The following is a 27,996-nucleotide window of genomic DNA, read 5'->3' as shown; positions in this document are numbered from 1 at the left end:
AAAAAAAAAAGTTTGATTTCCATGTGTCTTGTTTCCAAAATGTGCTGCAGCACAAAAACCATGCTGCTGCAACTCCATGTATCCAAGTTCAAGTTCGACCTGAATAGGTGTTTGAAGTTTTGAAAAGGCTTCCCAATGGGGCGCCTGGGTGGCGCAGTTGGTTAAGCGTCCAACTTCAGCCAGGTCACGATCTCGCGGTCCGGGAGTTCGAGCCCCGCATCAGGCTCTGGGCTGATGGCTCAGAGCCTGGAGCCTGTTTCCGATTCTGTGTCTCCCTCTCTCTCTGCCCCTCCCCCGTTCATGCTCTGTCTCTCTCTGTCCCAAAAGTAAAATAAACTTTGAAAAAAAAAATTAAAAAAAAAAAAAAAGGCTTCCCAAAATTCTAAGGTGGAGCCTGAGTTTCATCACATATGTAACCAACAGAATTGGACGAAGCAATCTTTCAAGGTAGCTCCCAGCTCCTGATTGAAAAATTGGAAAGCAAAAGCCAAAAATGTGACTAGCATAGTCTTCACACATGTAATAATCTCAATGCCTTTTTTAGTTCCTATCAGGATTGAATCCATTATGTGGAGGCACCAAAATGAGTATCATGACTAACTCTGTACGCATGAGTATACACTCTAACATGTCTGATACAATTCCAGTGTTTTGTCAACTAGCAGAATTTACATTTTGTTACAGCTCAATATCCAAAACCCTGAAGAAACATGTACCATGTTTCTAACGGTTGAGGTGTACTAACCAGAGCCAGATTAAGACCTTCATACAAAAGAGACTATGGGCCCAACCCGTAAGTAGCTCCAAATAGCATCAACACTAAACCATAAAATAAACACAATGAAGTACAAAATTGTAATTTTTCCCATACTTTATCTCAAGTTATCCCATTTTAAAACGTTTGTGTGCTTGCACTTTGCTAGTGCCACGGCGTGTTCAACGTGCTCCTGGGTGGGGATTCCACCTCCAGCTTCACCACCTCCCAAGCTATGAGACTATACACAGGAGGTTCCAGAAGGAGAAAATGGCCAGTCACAGGCCATCCTTCTCTTCCTCACACCACCGTCCATCTGATTCAGTGACCGTGTCCCTGGATGCAGGCTTCAGTATACTTCAGGCCACGGGCAACTCAGCTGCTAGTCTGGAAACAAGGAAGCCAGGACTGAATGTGACTGAGGGACACACTGATCCAAGGATGCCAGCACCAAGACGCGTGAATTTTGCTTATAACTTCGCATCTTAACACAGCTCAACAAGCTGTGTTTGGATAATCTCACTGCACACTTCCATATTTCACTTGGGACAGGGGGCAGCAACAGGCCTCCACTGTTAAGAGGAAGAAACCAGCAACAGCCATGGTCTTCCTCCCCTCTCTCCCTGCATCTCCCACTCTTCCAAACATGATGGTGTAGCCAGAGTAAGGACGTGTAAGTCAGATGGTCCCCAAAAAGTTATTTTTACAATGACGGTGCGAGTTATATATCTGAATGGATTTTACGAATCAGAAAACTTACACAAGAGCAAGGCTCATAGCATGTTATACAGACCACCACCACCAAAGGGACTTTTCCAGCTCTTTTATTCCTTTAACATCTTAACAAAAGATACCCCAAAATTTAAAAAAACTTTTGAAAAATATACAGTTTCGTATTATTTACATAACGTGGGTACAGGTTCCAGTAACATACAAACATTGCTATGTTAGAAACAGTGGAAGGCATGATGTAACTCACTGCCTCCTGGATGGTGCAGGCTAATGGACATGCTTTCATATTTCAACCACCTCTGTCACTTGTTATCCTGATACATAAACTATTAGGCACCTGAGAGGCTGGAAGACTACTGAACATGGACTTCAATACCTTCTATTTTGATCCTATAATTTTCAAAACTTACTGCATTTTAAGTCTCTTTACAAGTTTACTTCATCCATAACTAAGCTACCTCTATTGTCATTATCCTAAATGATCAAATATTAACCACGCGAACTATTAATGTATACACAGTTCTAAAAATCAAACATAAAACTGTGTAGCCAAGTTGTGTAGGACAGATATGTAAATCCAGGAAATTCCCTAGTGCTTTGTAAGCAATCTAAATTCTGTTAAACAGAAGTGGCAACTCTTCAGTTTCCATGCTCTGGACTATGTTTTTAAAAAATGTATTAAAAAGTGACTGACAATAATTGGAATAATTGGTACCTTATAAATTAATCAAGAAACCTAAGATAAAAAATTCTAAATTATAGTTTTATTTGTATTTAAAAATACATTGGAAATTCTGCATATGCCCATGATCAAGCTGATTTTCAATGCACATTACTTAAATTCTGACGACATGGTTTGTTCTGACAAGTCCTTTTTCAAGCTGAACACCCAAATATGGAAAGTCCTGTAGGTCTCCACTGGCCCTGCCACCAATGATGCATATTGCTTCCTTGCTAATGGTGCTGGATGACTTTCATCTGCCCTTTATCACCTGAACAGTTTTTCGACCATAATGATAGTAACTGTAAGCGGATGCAGCTGTGGTGAATGCTGTAAAACACCTTTTATGGAAGAAAGAAAGAAAGTTTAATTGTCAAGTCTAAACAGTAATCATGAGAATCACAGAGAATACATTTAATAGTTCTTTAAAAAGCAAACGGGCTATGGGTGGAATTCTCTTAGCTACAACAATCTAAAGCTACTGCTTACAAGATTTCATTTGAACTAGTAATGTCAAACAGAGTTAATCTAGTTAATGAGCCTGAAAAGAAATAATACTAGCAACTGTCACTTTTACCCAGCCGTTACTCTAGCTGTCTTATGCTATAGTTTTATTTTCACAACCTTATCTTACAGAGGAGCAAACGAGAGGAGCGCCAGAGAACTTTGCTCAGGGCCACAGAACACTGTGGGAGCCTGGCATGGTTTTATCTCTAGAGCCCATGTGCTCTATCCACTGCTTCATGCTTGCTTAGGATATTAGGCTTTTATTCCCTGCAGAATTCTTTTTTCTTTTAATGTTTATTTATTTATTTTGAGAGAGAGAATGTGAGTGGGGGAGATCTCAGCAGAGAGAGGGAGAGAGAATCCCAAGCAGGCTCTGCTGACAGCATGGATGTGGGTCTCAAACCCATGAACTCTGTGTGAGATCATGATGTGAGATCATGATCTAAGTTGAAATTAAGAGTCGGACACTCAACCTACTACACCACCCAGGAGCCCCTTCCTGCAGAATTCTAGGGTCATTTTAAATAAAACCCAGCTTTTTTTTTTTAAACAATTTTTCCTTAAGTGAACAGCCAAATTAACCAGATTCTCTTTGAAGTTACTGAGTGATGCTCATGGCTTGCTGAGTGCTTATGCCCTAACGGGTGCACCTGTGCACGTCTGCTTCCATTAGCCAAGAGCGAGATCACTAAGACTCTATTTTTGTTTCATCCCAAAGCTGTCTGTGCTAGCTTGGTAATCTAAATTCACACCTAACCAATGAAACATACATGTAAGAAGAGGTGCTATTTCTGAGAACTAAGTTGGATGCCTTGGAAACACTTCATAACAAAGTGAGTTGCTAAAAACTACTGTCAAAGGAGGCAATATGATTGTTGAAAGGTCAGAAAAAATGGTAAAAATCTAGAAAGTTTCTGTACTTAGACTGCTTTGTAAAAGTCTTAGGAAGCAGCACAGAGCCAGCTTGGGATTCTCTCTCTCTGCTCCTCCCCGACTCATGTGTGCTCTCTCCCTCTCTCAAAATAAATAAACTAAAAAAAAAAAAAAAAGTTCAAAGAAGCAGCAAGTAAAAATCAGGTTATATTAGGAATGTAGTTTATTCACAGAGGACAACTCCCACAGATGGAACGATACTCAAAGAAAAGGCACTGGTCCTATATCAGAAGATGTAGGATGAATCAGAATAAATGTACACTTATATTTTAGAAAATAAAATGTTTAGCATATGTATCATTTTTATGCTTCTTTAGCTTAACTGACTGGTTAACCATTCTCTGGCTCAGACTGCATCAGGAAAGGTTTTAAAGTGTACTACAATACAGTGCTTCAGTATCATCGTGGCACATCTGGACTCTGAACATTTGAATTTGACAATTTTCAAGGTGATACGTTAAGGCTCTAAGTAAGGACAATAAAATAAAAATCAAACTCCTTTCTCCAAGTTTCCCTCCCACTACGTCCCTATGCCACTAGGCTGGATGCACTTTCCCCTACCTGCTCTCCTACTCCTGACTCTGCTCAGGTCAGTCCTTCACCTCAATGGCCTACCCCCCACCCCACCCACGCCCGTCTCTCCCTGTATAAACCCACTAGACCTCTTGCTCAAACTCCACTTGCTCCCTGAAGCTTTCCCTCTTCTCCCTACCTGGAACCAAGTATCTTTCCCTCCTCCAAAATCCCAATACTTACTTTATCTATACGTCTCAACCCTTTTAACTTGCATGAAAACTGTAATTTCTACATCCCATGCTTGATAGTAAATTTAAGAATAGTATCAATTATACAATAAAATACCGCCCACAGCTTCACCTAGCTGGTGCTCAATAAACACAATAAGAACCGAGTAATTCTAAGACTACCATAATAAGCCAATTTGCTGACATTCGAAGACAGTAATTCTAAATTTAGCTTACCACAGTATCTGAAGATAAATGCTGTCAGCGTAATTGAAAACTGGAGCTGCCAAAGAAGCTGCCACCAAGATTAACTGGACTGCTGTGTTTACCTAAAAAAAAGGAGTCATAAATGAACAATGCCAACCAGATCCTGTTTCAAGCTCAAAAGACAAAGGCACAGCCCATCACGCTGTAACATGACATACCCTCAGCATGCTTGATGTTGTAATATCCTTGCCAAAGAAGCTGGCATGCATACAAAAGGGTGAACTTCACTAACCAGCTCCTCTGTCTGAACAGCTGCCCTTGACAGTGAGGATAAGGGCATCTGTCAGAAAATACTACCACCTTGAATTTCCATGGCAATTCAATAATGTTGCAAAAGTTTTTTGCCTTTTTCAGTTGTCTGTTAAAATAGCCCTGTGAATGTGGAAATAATAAAGCTACCTCTTCACAGAAAATGTAATGAGCTGAGTGACTAGCCTGCAGTCACGGCAGGTTACAGAACAAACCTAGAACCCAGACTCTCCAGCACTTCATTTGGTGCTCCTTCACTTGCCCAGAGAGCAAACCCTATGAGGTCAGAAAACTGAAATGCACTCATCTCCATAAGAGAGGCCCTGGAAGAAATGCGTAGGTTTCCCTACATTACAAGACAGCAGGGAAAAGATAAGGAAGAAAACAGAACCAAAAATGCACTGGAGACTGCCTCCTCATCCTGAGAAGCATGCTGGGAAGTGTGTCAAGTATGAAGCACTGGGAAACATGCACAGAAGCATCTCTGTTCTAGAGTACAATCTGCAACCAAAAGACAAGGACTCCACTTCATCTTAAAAAATAAATAGTGAGGGGAGCCTGGGTAAGCTTCCAACCTTGGCTCAAGTCATGATCTCACAGTTCACGAACTGGAGCCCCACACTGGGCGCTCTGCATCAGCGAGGAGACCGCTTCGGATCCTCTGTCTCCCTCTCCCTCTGTCCCTCCCATGCTCATGTGCACATGCTTTCTCTCCCTCTCTCTCTCGCTCTCTCAAAAATAAACATTAAATAAAAATAAATAATAAAATTGTCTGGAGAACTTCTTGCACCTGTTTAAGTCACTCTCTAAACAGTGCTACACTCAAACTGCTGTACTTAATACAAATATAAGTCATTTAAATCCAAAAACAAAAAACAAAAAAACCCCACACCCTCAGTGTAGATAAAAGTCAACCCCAGGGAGTTTTAGGTATAAAAGTATTTAACCCCTCTGTCCCAAAGATGATCTGTGTCCCTAACCTAGGGACAAGGCAAAAGAATAAAGTTATCAAGGCTACTAGAAAAACAAACATGCCGTGAGAGGCATTAATAGTGCGCTCTCTGTATGCAAAGATTGGCACAGTTGCTGTCCTAAAAAGGGCTCAGGAAAAACAGATGGACAACTTAAGAGGAGCAGTGGTTTATCAGTACTGAAAACTTGTTCCTATCTTTTCCATGGAATAATCAATCTTGAAAATGAAGGGCCCAATTTTATGGTGTTTCCACCACAGAAAGGTGGGTAATGAAACCAGAAAGGAACCTCCATTATATTTTTGTATCTCAATCAAGCTGTGATTACATTTCCACCTCCTCCACCTTCCCTGAACGGTGGCCCTAATACCTCATTCAGAAACTTAGATGCTCAGACCACCAATAGAAAAAACAACGCATATACTAAAGACCCAAAAAGCTAGAAAGAAAAAAAGAACTGGGTTAATGACCCCACTCTCTATCCCATGCAGTCAGGGCGTTTAAATTTGTCTCATTGTCAGCTGCTCCAGACTGAGGTTTACACTCATTTTAATAACCATTCACAGGGGAGTCACTTAAAAGGACATGTGTATCTCTTACCTTGCTGATGAAAGTTGGTTTTAACCTAGCAGTGGCATAGCAAGGATTGAAATACTTAGAAAGTGTTCGCTGGCAGAGGACAAAAAGATAAAGTTTATTTAATTTATCATTCAAGTTTAAAACATTTTGGTATTATATGTAGGTAACAGTTACTGAGTATTTACCACATGCCTGGTTCTATGTTAGGCAAGCCCTTTACCTGCATCTTCTTTTATTACCCTAAATGAGCAGTGTCTATATTCCTTTTAAGTCATACACAGGTTACTGAAAACAGATTTTTTTTTAATTTATAGATTAATCCCTATAAAACTCTAACATAGTACCTATCATAAAGTCTACTTGACTACATCCTTTTTCTACATAAACTCAATAAATCTCCCTTATGGTATTTTCTCTCATAGACTAAAAAATAAAATTAATAAAATACTGCTATTTTCACTGCACTGAGAATCAAAAGATGAGGTTATTATGCAATCCCTACGTGCTCAAACATCGTGGAACAATGAATATGCAAACAAACCATTACACTGTGATTTTAAAAACTAGATCTAGACAATCCATAGTAGAGGCTAAATCAGACAGCAAAAGGGGCTTGGTTATACAAAAACTCCTAACAGTTTGCTGCTAGGGACAGGGCTAGCTGGTCTGGGTTTTATGTGCTATCAACTAAAAACGTTTTGACTTATAAACTTATAACTTTAAATCCAAGACAGTTAACATATAGTGCAGTACTGGTTTCAGTATAGTAGTAGAATTTAGTGATTCATCACTTACATATAACACCAAGTGCCCATCCCAACAAGTGCCCTCCTTAATGCCCATCACCCATTTAGCCCATCCCCCCACCCATCACCCCTCCAGCAACCCTCAGTTTGTTCTCTGTATTTAAGAGTCTCTTATGGTTTGCCTCCCTCTGTTTTTATTTTTTCTTTCCTTCCCCTATGTTCATTTGTTTCTTAAATCCCACATGAGTGAAATAATATATTTGTCTTTCTCTGACTTATTTTGCTTAGCATAACACACTCTAGTTCCATCCACATTATCTCAAACAGCAAGATTTCATTCTTTTTGATTAGCAAGTAATATTCCATTGTATATATATACCACGTTTTTATCCATTCATCAGTCGATGAACATTTGGGCTCTTTCCATAATTTGGTTATGAAACATGCACTTTTAAAATTGGTCATTCACGTGTTCACTGAACAACTACCATAGTAGGTGATTCAAATAGCAAGATAACAGTTGTGTGTGTTTTTAAAATATTCTTGGTAAATGGATCAAAACCTGATGGCCATAAATTACTCCCATAAAGTGAAACTCTGGATTCAATATAGTGGGTTTTTTTTCTTTTCTTTTCTTTTCTTTTTTTTTTTTTTTTTTGCCTTAAGTTATAAGTAATAGTAAAAGAATTTTTTTTTAAACAAACTCACCGGTGTTGGAAGAGTTCGATATCTGACATAAAAAACAGCAGCAATCAACATTACATCTCTTGAAATTATCATATAAGTAAGTGGAACTGAAAATGAAGTACAAAAAATAATTCTGATTGGGATTTTGAAAATTACTGATATTACACTTACTCTAAAGCCTCATTCAACCTTAATATGGTGTTTCACATACATAAAAATGTTATAATAAATACTTATTGATGGTTTAGGGACCTTGTAGTGAACCAGTAATTTTTATGTTCTTCTTTAACCTATCTCAAGCCAAGTGAAGAACAGACTATGGCTTTTAAAAGTCTACGTCTGCTTTTCAGAATGTTGATCCTCTTGCCTCTTTTCCTTCTTGCATATGTTTTTAAGCTGTGGCTATTAAGTGTCAGCTCTACTCAGTCCCCACAATCTCCTTTGTTACTTCTCAGCTTTGTGAATTTGGAAAAATGATCACCATGATCACTATACTTACGTGGAACGAATGGGACGGTGAAGACTGGAAAGGTTACTGGAAGACTTTATTATGGTGACTCAGATGCTCTGATGGCTTCTGCATTCTGGACTATTTTATAAGCAGTAAAATTTGCTATATGTACCACTTATGGAGAAGCCAAATATTTTAATTTGTGTCTGGCCAGTTCCTACCCCTGCAATTGCTATTTTTTTCTCCTGCCCATTCATTCAATAAATTCTTATTTAACCTGTTAATTGTTTTCTCATTATTCTTAAGGTTCTATAGCATGGCCCCAGAGCAAGAGCCAGCAAAATATTTTAGACTGATACCCCAAGAACTCTCTTGCTGAGTAACAATGGGAGGGCAGAGGTCTTATTTCACTTCACATCCTCTGTGCTGCAGGAAGTCTTAGCCAAGAACATATATACTGCTTTTATTAGAAAAAAAAACATTTTTTTGGGGGCGCCTGGGTGGCGCAGTCGGTTAAGCGTCCGACTTCAGCCAGGTCACGATCTCGCGGTCTGTGAGTTCGAGCCCCGCATCAGGCTCTGGGCTGATGGCTCAGAGCCTGGAGCCTGTTTCCGATTCTGTGTCTCCCTCTCTCTCTGCCCCTCCCCCGTTCATGCTCTCTCTCTGTCCCAAAAATAAATAAACGTTGAAAAAAAAAAAATAATTTAAAAAAAAAAAATTTTTTTTAAGAGAAAAGGGGAGGGGCGCCTGGGTGGCTTGGTCAGTTAAGCGTCCGACTTCGGCTCAGGTCATGATCTCACGGTCCGTGGGTTCGAGCCCCGCGTTGGGCTCTGTGCTGACAGCTCAGAGCCTGGAGCCTGTTTCAGATTCTGTGTCTCCCTCTCTCTCTGCTCCTCCCCTGTTCATGCTCTGCCTCTCTCTGTCTCAAAAATAAATAAACGTTAAAAAAAAAAAAAAAGAAAAGGGGAAGAGCACCTGGGTGTCTCAGTCGGTTCAGGCTCAGGTCATGATCTCATGTTCAAGCCCCGCATCAGATTCAGTGCTGACAGTTGGGAGCCTGCTTGGGATATTTTCTTTAGTTTCTTTCTTTTCTTTCTTTCTCTTTCTCTTTCTCTTTCTCTTTCTCTTTCTTTTCTTTTCTTTTCTTTCTTTCTTTCTTTCTTTCTTTCTTTCTTTCTTTCTTTCTTTCTCTCTCTCTCTCTCTCTCTCTCTCTCTCTCTGTCTTTCTCTCTCCACCCCTCCCAAGCACACTCTCTCTCAATATAAATAAACTTTATTTAAAAAACGATAAAAAAAAAAAAAGAGAGAGAAAAGTGGTGCCTGGGTAGCTCAGATGGTTAAGCCTTAAACTCTTGATTTTGGCTCAGGTCATGATCTCACAGTCCTGAGATGGAGCCCTGCATCGGGCTCTACACTGGGTGTGGAGCCTGCTGGAGATTCTCTCTCCCTCGCCCTCTGTCCCTGCCCTGCTTGCACACGCATATACATGCAAGCACTCTCACTCTAAAAATAAATAAATAAAATTGTTTTAAGAAGAGAAAAAAATGCTGACACTCAGTTAAATTGTTTCAAACTAAAATAACAGGGTCACGAATATCCCTTCCATTATACTTTCGAACAGTTTTTCTACGAATTACTTTTGAGATCATGTTTATTTATGGTCCTCTCCGGTTCTGCCATTCTATTGGTTTTGCAACTTGAACAAAATCTAACTACAGATTTAACATTTAAATCTCTGTTGGTTATAGTTATGATGTATGGGTAGATCCTTGGCCTAGTCCTTGATGACAAGACTATTTCAAGGAAAAAATGATCATGGTACTTGGAGCACACAGAAGACACAGCTGTAGGAGTCAAATAACAGAAGAAGCCAGTCACGATTTTAGGAGAATTTTCGTGTTTGTAAAACAAACTTTTCAACAGCAGTCATTAGCTGACAGAACCCATCAGATTTTAAGATGCAACAAGCTCATGCAAATTACATATAGTAAACGTCCTAAACACAACTTTAGAAGAGAGTAAACACCTGTTACTGTGTCATCATAGAGGAAAAAGGAATATTATCAATCCTAAATAAGAAGCTTCTACAAAAAAGATGAGGCAATTTAATATACTGCAAAGCCGCGCATTCTTGTTCTAACTATTAACCACCAAAACTACCATTTATTGAGCATCTGGCACTGTTTGAAGCAATTCATACATATTGTCATCTAATCTACATATCAACTCCACAAAATAGGGACCATCATTGTCCCCTTTTTACCAATAAGGAAAACAAGCCTCAGGCAGATTATATAATCTGGCCAAGGTCACCAGTTAGTAAGTAGTACAGTCAGGAACGGAACCTAGGTCTACAGGATTCACAGCCTATGCTGAGGTCAGTGTATTCAGCTCCAACCCAGCAGTGTGAGTTGCAATTAGCATCTCTGGTCTCAGCTTACCATCTGTAACAGCCTGGAGGAAAGGACTGTTAACAAAAATCAAGTGCTCTCTAAACTGACTGCCCACCACAGTATCACCCTGGGAGGGTTTCATAAAAGCGCAGATGAAAGCTCCCTGGGGGATTTTCACGTATGGCCAGGCTGGAACCCTACCGCAGCACCGGGTGATCTCTAAGGCCTCTTATACACTGACAGCATATATACAGGCTCTTACTTTGGTTCTTTGGGCAATTCTATCCAGGTCCCTGGCTTTTGTATCTTCTAACTGCTCCTCTTTTCTCTCCAGCCTTCCCTTCTCTCTTATTCCAAGGCTAAAGCAGCTTCCACTTTGCCTATCAGAGTATGACAGTGTGTTAGTGGGGGTAGAAATGTGTAAAACTGTGTCAGGTATTGTTCCAAGGTTTCCTCCTTACTTGCTAACCCTGTCTGAAACATAGGTGAATGTCTGCAACAAAGACGTACATCATTGGCAAGTTTTATTAGCATTCAAGGGAAATTAATAAAACAAAGTCACTTTTACATATTACAAGTGGTACTATCAATATCATAGGTTACTGCATTGAAAACAATAAAATTTAATGTAGCAGAATAATTATTCCAGAAATGGACTTAAACCAGCAATAACAATTTGCTATACAGTAAACCAGTAATAATATAATGAAAAGAATGGAAATCACTGTTTAGTAAATGTGGCAGAATACATACACAGTAGAAATTAACTTAGACTCACATCCCAGACTGTTATAAATGTAATAAATCAAGTAAGTTTTTTTCATCCTTATCTCCCCTCCCATAGAAAGAGCAAGAAAAGTGGAATTACCCTAGCTGAGGAAGGAAGCACATTTTTTACTCTCGGCAAAACAAAGCTATTCAAACCAAGGTGGATGGAACTTTTACAAAAATGCAGGCAGTATAAAAATAACAAAATGCTAAGACAACATATATACATTTCTCCCCCTAAAACCCTTCTAAAATGACAGTGAAGGAATGAAAAGACATAAAGTCACAAAGAGAATGGGAAGAGGAAACAAATTTCCCCATTCTGTTTGTTAGTAAGAACTACTTTAATTCCAACTGATTAAGGACATCATAAAAAGCCCAACAAATCCCAAGCAAGATAAATAAAAAAGACACTCATAACCAGATATATTACTGTGGAAAACCCCAAAGGCAAAGAGAAAATCTTAAAAACAGCCAGAGTAAAAAAGTTAACTTCAAAAAAGAAATGGATTAGCAGTTGATTTCTTATACACCAATAATGGAAATGAAAAGATAACTGAACAATATGTTAAATACGATGAAATGGCTACCAACCTAGACTTCTATACTCAATAAAAAGATCCTTCAAGAACAAAGGCAAAATCGGAGAAAGACAAACACTGCCCAGTATCACTTATATGTGGAATCTAAAAAAATGAAATAAAATAAAAGTTGAACTCATAGGAATAGCAAGTAAAAAAGTAGTTGCCAGAGGCTGGAGGATGGGAGAGAATAGGAAGAAACTGATAAAAGGCTGCAAACTTCCAGTTTTAAGATGAATACGGTCCAGGGATCTGATGTAGAATATGGTAACTAGAGTTGATTACACTGTATTAGTATTGTATTAACTGAAATCTGCCAGGCGAGTAGAACTTAAATGTTCTTATACATACAAAAGAATAAAGGCAAAATAAAAATATTTTCAGAGAAACTAAAGACAAGAATGTACCACCAGTTGAGTTGTATTAAAAGAATTTCCAAAGATATACTTTAGACAAAAGGAAAATGATCCCAGATGGAAGGTGTGACATACACCAAAAATATAAGCCAGAAAAAAGTAAATATGAAGATACATCTAAATGAATACTGTATAAACAATATCATGTGGGTTTAAGAAGTATATAAAATCAGAGTATGGCAACAATAATCTAAGTTGAAAAAGGAATAAATGGAGGTAAAGCATTCTCAAGCCCTGCCAGTGCCCAGAGTGCATATTTGTTAACACTGAACTTTGATAAAGATGCATAATATAATTTTGAGAATAACTCAATGAAAACAGAGTGTAACACCTCCAAACTGGCACACAGGGAAAACAAGTATAATGTAAAAGATATATACAAATATAGAAAAGCACATATGAGCCAAATAGAACACATAAAATAAAGACTGCTACACAAATATTAGTAATCACAATAAATGTTAATGGATTAAATGTTCCAGTTGAAACACAAAATAGTGTTAGACTGGATAAAATAGAGAAAACCCATCTATCTATATGCTATTTATAAGAAATATCTAAAATATAAAGATATGGAGAAGTTGAAAGTGAAAGATTTATCTATCAGGCAAACACTGACCAAAAGTAAGCTAGTGGAGGTATAATATTCAACAAAACACACTTTAAGGCAATAATCATTATTGAAGATATGGAGGGTCACTTCATAATAAAACATTCAATTTACCAAGAAGACACAAAAATCTAATTCACATACACTTAACAGGACTTCAAAAGGCACAAAGCAAAAATAGGAACTACAAAGAAAAATCATGGAAAACTTGACACAAAGTAGAAAAACTAACCTACTCTCTCAGTAACTGAGAAACAAGCAGATCAAACAGAAAAAAAGAAGTCAGTAAAGATTTAAACATCAGGATTTAAAATCTGACCAACTGGATGTATATAGAACATCACTACAGAACATCACCAACTAACTACAGAATACCCATTCGTTTGTTTTGTTTGTTTTTAAATGTTTATTCATTTTGAGAGAGAGAGAGAGGGAAAGAGGCAGGGAGGGAGGGAGGGAGGGAGGGAGGGAGGGAGGGAGGGAGGGAGAGAGAGGGAGAGAGAGAGAGAGAGAGAGAGAGAGAGAGAGAATGAATCCCAAGCAGGCTCTGCACCATCAGCACGGAGCCTGACATGGGGCTGGATCTCAGAAAGCGAGAGATCATGACCCAAGCTGAAATCGAGAGTCAGACGCTTAACCAGCTGAGGCACCGAAGTGCCCCGGAATACACATTCATTTGAAGCACACATAAAATCTTTATAAAATTTGAATACTGGGCTAAAGCGCTACTAAAATCCGAGCATGTTCTCTGGATACAAAGTAATTATGCTTGAAATGAATAATAAAAAGATACCTAGAAAACCCCACAAATTATGAAATACATTTCTAATAGCCCTATAAGCCAAAGAAAAAAATTAAAATGGAAATAGATTATTTTGAACTCAATAATGGCAAAAATACTCATATCAACAGATGCAATGCAGTGAAAGTGATACTTAAGACAAAATGTATAGCCTGCCCTAAATGTGAACTTTAGAAAAGCTAAAAAGCAATGAGTTAAATATTCATTTACAGCTGTGCTGTTCAATACAATAGCCACAAGCACCTGAAATGTGGCCAGTCTGAATGACAGGTGCTATAAATGAAAACTACATGCTGGCTTTTAAGAGCATAATATGAAAAAAAACTCACTGATTTTTTACTGATTACACATTGAAATGACAATATTTTTCATCCAGTAGGTTAAACATTATTAAAATTATTTTCACTTATTCCCTTTTGTTTTTAATATAGTTACTAGAAAGTTTTAAATTTCATATATGGCTCCCATTTTACTTCTACTAAACAGAACTGATCTAAAGAATTTAGAGAAAGAACAGCAAAGGAAACCTGGAGAAATAAATGAAAGAGCAAGATTTAGGGGTGTCTGAGTGGCTCAGTCAATTAAGTGACCAACCCTTGATTTCAGCTCAGGTCATGAGTTCACATTTCATGGGATCAAGCCCTATGTTGGGCTCTGCACTGACAGCACAGAGTGTGCTTGGGATTCTCTCTCTCCCTCTCCCTCTGCCCCTCTCTCACTTGTGCTCTCTCTCTCAAAATAAATAAATGTTTTTTAAAAAGCAAGATTTAATGGAGTAAGCCTATCAGACAAAACCCATAATTGGTTCTTTGAAAAGATTCATAAAACTGACACACCTCTGTTAAGACGATTCAAGGGAAAAAAGAAGAGACAAAGAACTAATAATCAGAATGAAAAGGGGGGCATCACTACATACCCTACAGACATCAAAGTTAATGTGGATACTAAATAGTTAACGGTAAATCTTTATAAATGGAGCTGTAATGGACAAGTTCTTAGAAAAACACCATAACTTACCAAACAGACAAAAGATGAACCAGAAAATCTGAATCATCCTATAACCAAAAAAAATGAATCACCTATTTGAAAACTCTTTCCTAAAGAAAACTCTAGTCCTCAATTCAATAAGTTCTACCAAACATTTAAAGAGGGAATGTTGCAAACTCACACAAACATCTCCCAAGATGGGGAAAAAAAGTAGACTTCCTAACTCTTATTATGAGATTAACATAAATTTGATACTAAAACCTAATAAGGATATTCAGAGAAAAAAATTCCAAGTCAACTTCGTGAGCATGGATATGAAATCCTCCACAAAATATTAGAAACCAAATTTAGCAATATTTTCATAATATATCATGACCGTGTTAGATGTATAGCAGGAATTTCAGGTTGGTTTGACATTAGAAAATCAAAAATATAATTCATCACATATTAACAGCTTAAAAGGAAAAAAAACACAAGTCTCATAATACATGAAGAAAAAGAATTTTATAAAATTCAAAACCCAATTGTAATAAAAACTATCAGCAAACTCCCAAGAGAAGTGAACTTCCATAACCTGAAAAAAGGAGATCTATCTACATAACCCTATAGGAAATATCTTATTTAATAGCAAAATGTTGGGGAGCGCCTGGGTGGCTCAGTAGGTTGAGCGTTAGACTCCGGCTCACATCATGATCTCACATTTTGTGGGTTCAAGCCCCACATCAGGCTCTGTGCTGACAGCTCAGAACCTGGAGCCTACTTCGGATTCTGTGTCTCCCTCTCTTTCTACCCCTCCTCCACTCACTCTCTCTCTCTCAAAAATAACAATTAAAAAAAAAGAAAAAATGAAATAGTAAAAGCTACCATTTAGAAAACATCAAAATTACCCAGCAACTTGGAATAAATTTAATAAAAAATTGTTTATTACCTCTCTGAAGAAAACTAACATACTGACATTATAAAAAGACCTAAGTAGAGCAGATATATCATGCTTGTGAACTGGAAGATCAATATTGTAAAGATATCAATTCTTTCAAATAGATCTAGAAACTCAATGAAATCCCAGTTAAAATTCCAACAGGTTTTTCTTGGGAGCTGGAAAAGCTGATTCTAAAATATACACATGAGGAACACCAGGCTGGCTCAGTTGGTGGAGCATCAGGCTGTTGATCTCAGGGTCATGAGTTCAAGCCCCATGTTGGGTTTAGAGATTGCTTAAATAAATTAACTTTAAAAATATATGTTTAGGGGCACCTGGGTGGCTCAGTTGGTTAATCGACTTCAGCTCAGGTCATGATCTCACAGTTTGTGAGTTCGAGCCCTGCCTGCATTAGGCTCTGTGCTCACAGCGTAGAGCCTGGAGCCTGCTACAGATTCTTTATCTTCCTTTCTCTCTCTCCCTCCCCTGCTCACGCTCGCCCGCGTGCGCTCTCTCTTTCTCTCTCTCTCTCTCTCTCAAAAATAAACAAACATTGGGGAGCCTGGGTGGCTCAGTCCATTAAACGTCCAACTTCAGCTCAGGTCATGATCTCACTGCTAGTGAGTTCAAGCCCCGCATCGGGCTCTGAGCTGACAGCTCAGAGCTGGAGGCTGCTTCGGATTCTGTGACTCCCTCCCTCTCTCTGCCCCTCCCCTGCTCAAGCTCTGTCTCTGTCTCTCAAGAAATGAATAAACATTAAAAAAAAAATTATAGGGGCGCCTGGGTGGCGCAGTCGGTTAAGCATCCGACTTCAGCCAGGTCACGATCTCGCGGTCTGTGAGTTCGAGCCCCGCGTCAGGCTCTGGGCTGATGGCTCGGAGCCTGGAGCCTGTTTCCGATTCTGTGTCTCCCTCTCTCTCTGCCCCTCCCCCGTTCATGCTCTGTCTCTGTGTGTCCCCCAAAAAAATAAATAAACGTTGAAAAAAAAAAAATTTAAAAAAAAAAAATTATAAAAAAATAAACATAAAAACAAATTAAAAAATAAAAATATTAAAAAAATAAAATTTACACACAAAATGGAAAGGGGTTAAGAATATCAAAGGACTTGCTCTATTATTTAGTAAAGCAATAATAATTAAGAATGGTACTGGTGCAAAAATAGACAAATGAGCGGGGAATAACCAGACAACCCAGAAATGGACCCATGTATATATGACAGTACGATGAGTCTGGAAAGTAGACTTTTCAATAAAAAGTGCTGGGATAACTGGGTAACCACAGAAATAGCTAGAAAATTAATTTTTAGGAGAGAATTTTTTTCTAAAACATCAACTAGAAAAAATGTGAATAAAAAAAAATTCCTAAAAACTTTCCAGTACAAAACATAATCACGTATCAAGAAAAAGGTATCAGAATGGCATGAGATATCTCAATAGCATGATGGAATTTGGAAATCCACAGAACAGGATTCTTCAAAATTGAGTGAAAATAATCTGCAATTGAAAATGATGCTCAATTCAAATCTCAATCAAGTATGGAGGGCAGAATAAAGATATCTTAGAAATCTGTATAATAAAGACACTGTGAACCTCTAAAATGCTGGCTGCCACACTGCATCCTTGCACAAGAAACAACTAGAGGCTGCACTCCACCCAAAGGAAGATCTCAACAAGGAAGCCATAGGAGCTTGGAAAAACAGACCCACAGAGAAGAGAGACAACAGAAATTCCCAGAATAATAGAAGAGAAGTCTCAGCTTGCAAAGCAACCTACACCAATTATTTAGGTAAAGGTCACAGCAACATTATCTATAATTACTAAAACCTGGATACAAATTCTATGTTCAAAAGTGAAATATCTGGTCAACCTCCATAAAATAATACAACAAAATACAAAATAACTCTAAAAAATGGGAGTCATGAAAGTATGCATACACATGCACACATGCACACACAAGATCATTTGGATTTTAAACAGTGTCAACAGAATGCTCCTTAGGTTCCTTTCCTCCCCCCATACTGCATTAGAATGAGAGTACCCCTACCCCTTCAACACCCCCCAACCATATGCATACCAAAAATCTGACTTTCAAAGAAACACATAAATATAAACATTAATCTGATTTATTTTTAATTTGTTATGGGAATTTAAAAGCCTAAAAGTAAAAGCCTCTATATTGAGGAAACTATACTAGACTGAAACACCATTACACTTCTTCCTATCAAATGTCAATAACATGCTATTTATTGAAGGACCATGTGGCAGCGCTTTCTTTATTCTCAGATTCTATTTCTAACGCTTGGAAATTAACAGTTTCATCTGACCCAAGGGAGAAAAACTAAGAAATAATAGCTTAAGTAGACAATGAACACAGAAAAGCGCATGCAAAATACAAAGCAAAAGATTATACAATTCTGTTAGAAAGAGTATTCAGATATGAACAAACTATATATGATTTGAAACTCCCTAACAGTGTCTAAGTAATACTAATGTGAAGTTTTATAGACATCCTCAGGATTTCAAAGCTCTCGTTTTTTATGATCAAATTGCACTTAATATATAATAGACTTCTGAAAACTTTAAATTGCTTTCAAAAAACTAGGCAATAAGGGTATAAAATATTATTTCAAAAAATTCTAGACTGATATGAATTGGCACTGTGAAATAATATTTGCTTAAATTTAACTTTCAACAATCTAAGAAAACAACAGATTCTACTAATATAACGAGGACATAAATTCTAAAGTAAGATAACAGCCTGACAAGCAAAGCAATTCAGTAATTTAAAATTAGGGAAATAGTTTAAAGTTGAAAAATATACTTTTGGAACAAAAATTATCTATCTCTCAATCAAGAGAAATCCTAAACTGACTAATGTCAATCTTCCCTATGCTATTTAAAAGTACTCATGATGGCGTTCTTACCTGGAATAAGATCTGCATAGGTCAAGCTAACATATAAGATACTGATAAGTATTTTATCAGCAAGTGGATCAAGAGCACTTCCCAAAGCTGATTTTTGATTGGCCCAGTTTCGAGCAATAAATCCATCCAACTGAAAATAGAAGTTTTTTTTAATAAATGTCAGGATCCGTACAGAGCAGATACCTTGAAAGTTAATAGATACCAGAAAACAACTGTATTTTCATAAAAAGTTAATAAAACCTCTTCTGTTTCTTACCCCCAAACCTTCTCATTCTTTCATTAGTATATATTCAGCTTCCAAATTACCAACTGGTCTGAAAATAACTTCACTTTTCTACAGTACTTTTCTTTCTCAAGGCCTTCAGGTATTTCTTATATTTTCATAAGGCCCTTTTGCGGATTGAACTCAGACGCAAATTTAAAGATGTAAAGAACCCAGGGGCGCCTGGGTGGCGCAGTCGGTTAAGCGTCCGACTTCAGCCAGGTCACGATCTCGCGGTCCGTGAGTTCGAGCCCCGCGTCGGGCTCTGGGCTGATGGCTCAGAGCCTGGAGCCTGTTTCCGGTTTTGTGTCTCCCTCTCTCTCTGCCCCTCCCCCATTCATGCTCTGTCTCTCTCTGTCCCAAAAATAAGTAAACGTTGAAAAAAAAAAAATTTTTAAAGATGTAAAGAACCCAAATAAAACTCACAGAAAGCATGGCTGACAGAACAAGGACTAGGAGCCCCTCCCCTTTGAAAGCCTTGGGCTATTTCACTATAGCCAAAATAGCTGCTTTTGCTTGCAAGGCCAGACTTGTGACTCTCACTCCTACCTACTTTTCTATGATATGATCCAACACTCTTAAGTTTTCACTGTTATCATTTTTCTTTTTTTATTGTTTCGTGCAACTGTTAGTTCCAGGTCTGACTGTATGTGAATAAAAAACTCAATCCTCTGTACCTGGCCTACATAAAAATTTTGACATGCAAATTACTTATTAACTATTCCTGAAGGCAAATAGCATTTTAAAGCAGAGGGTGTACATGGTTATCAATGGGCCAAATCGGGCCTGGGAGGACTTTTGTTCAACCTGCCCAGCACTTTTAAAAATGTAAATTCGTTGCCAACATTTAAATATTCAAAAATTAACCACAAAAATCCAGATCTCAAGTTTCACTTGACAAATGGGAAGATCTCATCACCCTGGGGTCACAATATGAATCGAAACCAAGTATCTATCATCTATTCCCATTAAGTAAGGGAGGTTATTTTCTGGCTTTCCAAGTCCCTACTTGGCTTTCACTCATTTAACTTCAAGCTTCAACAAATGTTTGGATTTTCTAGTCCTATTTCCAAGGAAAAAGATCAAATTAACTTAGACATAATTTAACATGGTACATTTTAAAGGATAAATAAGTTCTGTATATCTCAAGTATTCCAGTGAGTTAGAGACAGAAGTACAGGACAATGGTTAAGAACTTGCTCTGTGGCAGAACATAACTGGTTCAAGTCCTGGTTCAGCCATTTATTACCTATGTGACCTTGGGGAAGTTATTTGGCGTAAGTTTCCCCTTCCTTATCTGCAAAACCTACCTCAAAGGGTTGATGGTCTTCAGCACATAACGGGGATTAATACTTGTTTAGTACTTGGCAAATCCTCAAAAAAAGCAGTTACTAGCTATTACTACACTAACCAAAATAACCTACTTTTTTTTCTTAAGTATACTACAAGTAACAATGTCTAACAGAAAGTACCTAGAACTGGGTACTGGGGCCTTGGAAGATTCAGGTTTCAGTTCAGTTTCTGATCTTGAGGAACTTAATCTCCCACTTTTCCACCACCATTCCATCTGGTCCTCCCCGTTCCTCCACCCACATTAGATTCCAAGGTCATCAACATCACCACTCCTTTGCAAACATCTGTTAACTCCCTTACTTCACTCTTCACCCTGCTTACACACAACTATCCATTTACTCCAGGCCTGCACCTAAGCAGCTGACCATTGCTCAAGAATACATAAATGGGCTAACTGGTCTCACTTCAAATTCAGGACCACAAATCTCCCATGGGCATGCAGTACTGCCTGGCAATCCCATACCTGCCTGTGTTTACCTTCTCTTTTCATACTGTTGTTCTCACCTCAAGCCTAGTCTTCCTTCACTCCACTCATGTTCTTATCTATACTTTCCTTGAAAAATAGAAACAGGTTGTTAACACTCCCTTATATTCCCACCTGCAAATCCACCACTTACCTGCATCCATTCACATTCTCTCTGCCTTCCCTGATTCCTGATCCTAGGCCCTCTCCCCTTCTGTGATTTGCCTTTCTTCTCCTCCCATCTCTCCTGCATCATCAATCTCCTTTTTACCTGGTCATTTAATTAACCAGTTAATTAACAACAAAAATTTCCCCAGTATATATAGCTTTAAAAACTACCTTCCCTTGGGGCGCCTGGGTGGCGCAGTCGGTTAAGCGTCCGACTTCAGCCAGGTCACGATCTCGCGGTCCGGGAGTTCGAGCCCCGCGTCAGGCTCTGGGCTGATGGCTCAGAGCCTGGAGCCTGTTTCCGATTCTGTGTCTCCCTCTCTCTCTGCCCCTCCCCCATTCATGCTCTGTCTCTCTCTGTCCCAAAAATAAATAAACGTTGAAAAAAAAAAAAAAAATTAAAAAAAAAACTACCTTCCCTTGATCCTACACTTCCCGGTACCCGTTCAAAGCAAAACTTCCTCAAAGCAAGGTCTCTGTCATTACACCTCACATGTGTTGCCAACCCATTCAGTCCCCATTCCTTTAGAGATGGTGGTCAGAAAGGTCACCAACGTATTCTACATTTTTAGCGTACTTGACCTCAACGCAATTGAAGTACTTTCTTCACTTAACTTCTGGGACATCTGATGGCCTAATTTTCTTCCTTGCTCACCAGCTGTTCTTTCTGTGTCCTTTCCTGGCTCCTTTTTTATTACTCTACTCACTGCTCATTTCTCTGATCCTATCTTCTTCTTTAACCCAGTCATTTAATTTCACTCAGACTTGATCATCCATATGCTGACAACTCTCAAATTTACCTCCAACCATGACTTCTTCCAACTCCAAACTACTATATTCAACTACCCAATTGATACCTCTATGTCAACAAGCATAGATATTCAACAGACATTCTTGGTATTTTTCTACCCTGTCCTACCCTGAGTGCTTCCCATCACAAAAATTATTACCTTCATGCATCAGTTGTTGAAAAGAAAACAAAACAAAAAAGTAACAGCCTATCACACATATTTCTCACTGCACATATGCAATCCATCGACATCAACTCTATCTTCAAAACATATCCCAAACCCATTGACTTCTCTCCAAACTCCCACCCCAGGCCAAGCCACTGCCACTCCCCCAGGTAACTGTAAGTCTCCTAACCAGCCTCTCTTGCTTCCACTCTCACCTTCCTACAACCTATTTCCCATATACAATATCAATCAGGCCTTGCCATCCCCATTTAAACCCTGCATGGCTCCAGCCATCTGCCCAGTGGCCAACCTAGATATCAAAACCTCCACAGAGTAAATGTGAAATATGGTGCCAGATAACTCAGGTTTTCACATACACTCTCATATATATTTAGAAATATGGCAAATGAGGCCTGAGTTCAGTGAATATTGCAATCACATGTGGCAGCTAAAAAAAAAGGTACAAGGAGGGGTGCTTGGATGGCTCAGTCAGTTAAGCTTCTGACTTCTGCTCAGGTCATGATCTCATGGTTCTTGAGTTTGAGCCCCACATCGGGCTCTGTGCTGACAGCTCAGAGCCTGGAGTTTGCTCTGGATTCAGTTTTTCTCTCTCTCTGCCTCTCCCCGGCTTGCACTGCCTGTTTCTCTCTCTCAAAAATAAACAAACATTAATTATAAACATTAAAAAAAAATTTTTTTTAAAGGTACAAGTTAAAGAAGAGCAAATTGAGTAACTAAAAAAGATCTCATCTGTTACATTAAAAAAAGAAGAAGAAGAAAATACAACCCATTACCAATATAATGGCCTTTGACAGACTTGGAGTGTGTCTGAGTAAAGGCCTTCAGACTTCAGAGGCAAAAGCAGGGACCAAAAAAAAAAAAAAAAGATTGTGAGAATGGGGAGAAATAGTGACAGACAGGAGCTAAATTCTGGAAAAAAAGAAGTAGAAACCATTTTGAGAGAATTTTTGATGCATATTTGGAAATGCTATATAACAATGCAAATGTTCTCCTTTGTTTACCATGTAAAATCTTCTATCTTAATTCTTCTATGTTGCTCACCAATGCCAACGGGCAGGTAGAATTTTGTTTCTGTGAACCTCAAAGGGAATAGTTGACACTACAGATACTATATAACTGTTATTTATAGAAAATTAGTTTCTCTTCATTCTCACTAAGTAAGTATCAAGGAATGCTTTTCAAACATAAATCCGTTTGAAGAGGCACCAAATCATTATTGACTGTCTAGGTGCTCACATGGATCTCAGATCAGCCTTGTACAAGAATATACTCTATCTATTTCTACAAGCTAACTTTGCTCTGATTTTAAATTTTCCCTCCATCTTTTCACCACTTCCCTCAACTAGGTTTTTGTAGGACATGGTTTTAAAAGCCATTTCAAATCCATTATGCAACAAGGTGGGTGATAAATACAAGTAACGTCATACATGCAGCTGGCTGGTCAGTCCACAAAAGCCTATTTCATACATATGTTGCCCTCTCTTATAAAATGTTTGCCAAGTTCTAATTTGAAATAACCTGAAAAAATGCTTCCCTCTCCCAAAGCTGAAACAGTGTGTCAAGTAGCTCTTTTCTCACTTGTCTACTAGGGAAGTGGAAGAAGGAAGGATGCCTAATGCCTGGACCAAGGCAGGATCTTCTGCTGGGTGGTCAGAGGGGCGCAGAGCAGGAACAGGGAACAGAAACCAAATGTGTGCGGGTGCCTATGGCTTGCTCCCAGCATAAACCTGAATAGAGCTCTGACCTCTACAAGTGTCCTGGCCACAACAACTGACCCATTGTCTCTCTCTCCACCAGTAAAACCAACTATTGTTGCAGATCAGGTATCACAATAAATAGAAAAATAGTCTCACAACTTCTTTCCTTTATTTCTATCCCTAAAGCAAATACTTGGCTCCTTGGGAATTTCTAAGGGTTTTTCTTTTCCAAAGAAGTGAAAAACCAAGAACAAAAAGCACCCCCTCCTACACCTCCCAACAACTTTCACTTCCTTTCTTAGATCATTTAAAAAATAAGAGTCCCACACAAATGCTAAAGCCAAGTCGTTATACCAAGTACTAGGTCAAATTCATCTTGAGGATTTCCTTCCAGGGAGAAGCAGACTTAAGGCTGTGATATTTCATTGTAGCAGAGACCCTGATACTTGAAAGGGAAGCAAAACAGAAAAAGTGCATTTACAACTTACCAAATCAGTTAGCCCAGCTAGAGCAAAAACTCCTAGAGCAATATTAAAATCCTCTTCAATAATCAAATAGCCCAAAACTGGGGCCAAGCCAATTCTCGTCATTGACAACATATTTGGGATTGTCCATGGGTTTTCATACTGAAACGTAAAGACAATAAAATTTAAATTAAATGCTATGAACTCATACTTTAAGTATATTAGAAAAATATATATACACCAACTTAGGAGTCAGAAGCTACATAAACTTTAAATTTAGTATTTTGAGCTTTAAAATCCAATCTATTATTTACAGACCATAGCTCTAAAACTGTCTGGAATACAGAAGATGGAGACATATCATGTAACCCACAGACTAAAGTGTCTGCTATACATAGCATATATATATATATATATATATATATATGTATATGTATATATACACACACACACATATATATACACACACACACTACCTAAAGAGAGAAAAAAAAACAAACATATATCATCTACCATACAGGTCAAGACTTCATGATTTGAAGTCAAACCTTACAACACTCTACTTTTAAAATTGTAACTTCAGGGGCGCCTGGGTGGCTCAGTCGGTTGAGCGGCCGAACTCGGCTCAGGTCATGATCTCGTGGTCCGTGAGTTCGAGCCCCGCGTCGGGGCTGGCAGCTGACAGCTCAGAGCCTGGAGCCTGTTTCAGATTCTGTGTCTCCCTCTCTCTGACCCTCCCCCTCTCACATTGTTTCTCTCTCTCAAAAATAAACATTAAAAAAAAATTTTTTTTTAAATTGTAACTTCAAGAAGGTCTTATACTTCAAGTAGACAGTCTAAATAGAGTGTTAGGGGAAAAAAAGCACCAAATGATCAACCCCAGGCATTTTTTGGTTTAAAACACTAATTGCAAATAACCTCCCTCACTCCTCTGCAAATACCCATCAAAAGAAGGCTAACTCCTATGGTATATGGACATATGAATGAAGAAGAAAAAAATTTAATTCCATAATCTCATCCCTAAATGGATAACTGCTGGAAGAAAATGGAACTAGGAATAGCAATTGAGATCCTTAGGAAATACAGAAAAAATCTGCAAATCTGTTCAAAATAGTCATGAAAATGAAATGTTAAGATTCCCACCTAGAATCTGAGTGTTTTATGATTCCTTGAAACTTCACTTAAAGGCAAGGTGTTTGCAGTTGGCACTAACAAAAGGGCTCTTTGGCAGCTACTCTGAAGAACATTCCTTCCTTGCCAAACAAAACGTTTCATGAGAATATTTCAACTTTAAAAAGCCTCAGCCTAGTGAAGCTAAGATAATCTGCCCAACAGGATACAGAAATAATACCAGGAAAATGTCTCCCTAAAGCCTGGATTTTTTTTCCCCACTGGTGAAGGCTGCCAATTCTACCCCATGGGACTGTCTCCTAACAAGACTAACCCTACTCTTAATCAGTAACCAAATAACCTGAACCTTAATTTCGATTTTTTAAAAAGTGATAGTTTCCATTTCTTTCCTTTTTTTAACTTTTTAAACGTTTATTTGAGAGGGAGACAGAAAGCATGAGCCGGAGAGGGGCAGAGAGGGAGACAGAATCCGAAGCAGGCTCCAGGCTCTGAGCTGTCAACACAAAGCCAGACATGGGGCTCTAACTCACAAACTGGGAGATCATGACCTGAGCTGAAGTCGGACGCTCAACCGACTGAGCCGCACAGGCGCCCCTACAGTTTCCATTTCTAAAGAAATCTTTTAAAATTCCAGGAATGGTCCTGTAAGAAAAGGCAGTTTTCTAAAGATACTAAATTTGTGTTTATAAACAGAAACTGGCAACACATGTTCACCTTAGTTTGAAGAGACAGTGGGGTTGTTTTGGGGTCAGATGGCAGAATACTGCCATTGAAAACTACAGAAAAACGTCAAATTCTCTAAGAAACAATTGCCAACCAAGAAGCAGTATAAACCTCCACTACTCAAGGACCTTTTACTGAAGGTGGGCCATATTATGTAATGAAATGGGAACATTCTTGGAACATATTCCAAATTCAAGTTCAAAGGCCAGAGTGTTTCAGAGTCCAGAGAACAAAAGATAAGCCTGTTCACCATAATGTGGTACAGAATAAGTCAAATACTGATCTAATGTTACAGCAACTCAGAAAAAAAAAAAAAAAACATAGTTCATGACTGAAAAAAAGGAATCACGAGGCAAAAGGTCAGAACAGAGCCCCAAATATACATAAGGCAAATATCCATAATATCAGAATAAATGACCAGAAATATCCATAGGGCAAAATTAAAAACGAAGCTGCAAATAGCCAGATTATTTCATTTGGAGAATTAATCAACAGAACTGTAATGTTGTTGGAACAGTGAAGAGTTCTTTTTAGCTCCACATAAAATATTTTAAAGTACCTCATTAATTTCTAATCATTACATTTGTAAAACTTTATAAATTGAATTAAGAGAGCTAATCTCAGATTACCCAACCAGATAACCTGTGGCATACTCGACCAACTACTGCCGTTCTTGGGAAGGACTTCAGCCACGATACGGCAACCTCAAAGCATCCAGCATTCAAACTCCGACATGCTTTAGCTATTAGTGGAGTTGAGACCCCTGCCAGGATGTGGCCACCTCAACCCATGCTGTACAACTGACAAAAGCAGTACAAGGGCCCACTGAAGACATAACAATTGAAGATGTAATAATTGCATGAGTCTTGCTAACATGACATCAAAAGCTCTCCCACATTCATGATCTGGTGTCTTCTGCTTGGGCAATTATTTCAACAGGTAAGTGGAACGATATTTCGTTCCGTTATCTCAAGAAGAGACTTTAATCTTTTTCTATAATAAGAAATTAAAGGGTCTTTTAATTACAACTTAATTATCCTTCATCTTATAATACTTAAGTTTACCAAAGGTCAAATGATAGTGAACCAAACCTGCACAAGCAAAACAGGCTGACATACTTTTCTAAAGATTTCTACTGATTTGCCCTAAACATTAGGGAATGGCTTCGGAGAATTAAAAATAGACTTAATGAGACAAGTGAAGGCTATTTTTACCAATGCAATATCCAGAGGCCGGTCCCGCTAAAGGTGCGGACAGAAAGGCAAGTAGGGAAGGAGGGATTCTAACTTGACCGCCGAGACTGACGGTGGACTCGTCTGGCACCCCTGAAATTCCTCCCAACTGAATAATGACCTGCCCATAACTTCTCTTCGGGAAACGGTTCCCAGGTTCTGGATCGGAAATGTCCGACTTGGGCCGGCCAGGGCACGTTATTCGCGTCCAGGTCCGAGCCCCGAGAGGGCCGGCGACGACGACCCAGTGCTGCCGCCCTCCGCCGCCTCCTCGATACGTACCAGGCTGGCGGCGCTCGCCGGGCCCCAGCGGCCGGCCCGGGCCTCGGCGGCGGCACCCCCTCCAGCCGCGGGCCCGGGGGCCGCCTTCCCTGCGCCCGAGCAGTGGCCTCGCGGGCCGGTCCCAGGCAACCTCAGGCCGAGCGCGGCCGGGCGCAGCCACCAACGCTCCACCAGGCAGCCTAGGCAGCCGGGCACGGAGCGTAGCAGGGACCCACGGGCGCGCCCCTTGCCCGGCCGCGCCCCCGGCGCCCATGCGGCGCTGCGAAGGGCCCCCCATGAGCCGCGAGCCACGCGAGAAGCCAGCATGACCCTGCGGCCGCCTTGTGGGGACACAGGCGGCGAGAGCTCAACAGCCTGGGGCACTGGCAAGCCGCCTCTCCATGGAGTCCCCGCAACGTCGGAGAAGCTCAGCAGCCTCCATAGCAGTTTTCAAAACCCAGCACACTCCGCTTATACAGGTGGCCAGGAGCCGCCAAGGACGGACGCCTTCGCGACGCTTTTGCGA

General features: G+C 39.3%; 1 protein-coding gene across 2 annotated transcripts; it reads right to left on the bottom strand.

The window, feature by feature from the left end:
• Window positions 1-1,562: 1,562 nt before the first annotated feature.
• Window positions 1,563-27,996, bottom strand: CRLS1 (cardiolipin synthase 1). Of its 2 annotated transcripts, XM_030310073.1 has the most exons (7): window positions 27,492-27,981; window positions 24,148-24,285; window positions 18,740-18,869; window positions 7,911-7,996; window positions 6,478-6,546; window positions 4,628-4,719; window positions 1,563-2,548 (listed from the first exon to the last, which is right to left on the bottom strand). In XM_030310073.1, exons 1-7 carry the CDS (start codon window positions 27,795-27,797, stop codon window positions 2,461-2,463), a joined length of 909 nt encoding a protein of 302 aa, XP_030165933.1. In that variant the 5' UTR covers window positions 27,798-27,981; the 3' UTR covers window positions 1,563-2,460. The 2 variants fall into 2 exon arrangements, with proteins under 2 accessions (XP_030165933.1, XP_030165934.1); XM_030310074.1 differs by lacking the exons at window positions 1,563-2,548; window positions 4,628-4,719; window positions 6,478-6,546; window positions 7,911-7,996 and adding an exon at window positions 9,760-10,184 and having other exon boundaries at window positions 27,492-27,996.

The sequence above is a fragment of the Lynx canadensis genome, chromosome A3 (genome assembly GCF_007474595.2).
Source record: "Lynx canadensis isolate LIC74 chromosome A3, mLynCan4.pri.v2, whole genome shotgun sequence".
NCBI lineage: Eukaryota > Metazoa > Chordata > Mammalia > Carnivora > Felidae > Lynx > Lynx canadensis.
This window is presented reverse-complemented; position numbering and strand designations above follow the sequence as displayed.

Bases quoted from the DNA above. Each gene is read 5' to 3' on its own strand.
- CRLS1 (XM_030310073.1), bottom strand. From the start codon at position 27,797: ATGCTGGCTTCTCGCGTGGCTCGCGGCTCATGGGGGGCCCTTCGCAGC. The intron at 7,997-18,739 runs GTAAGAACGCCA...CTTCATTTTCAG, and splicing joins CTATGCAGATCTTATTCCAG to TTCCACTTACTTATATGATA. The intron at 2,549-4,627 runs GTAAGCTAAATT...CTTCCATAAAAG, and splicing joins ATTTATCTTCAGATACTGTG to GTGTTTTACAGCATTCACCA.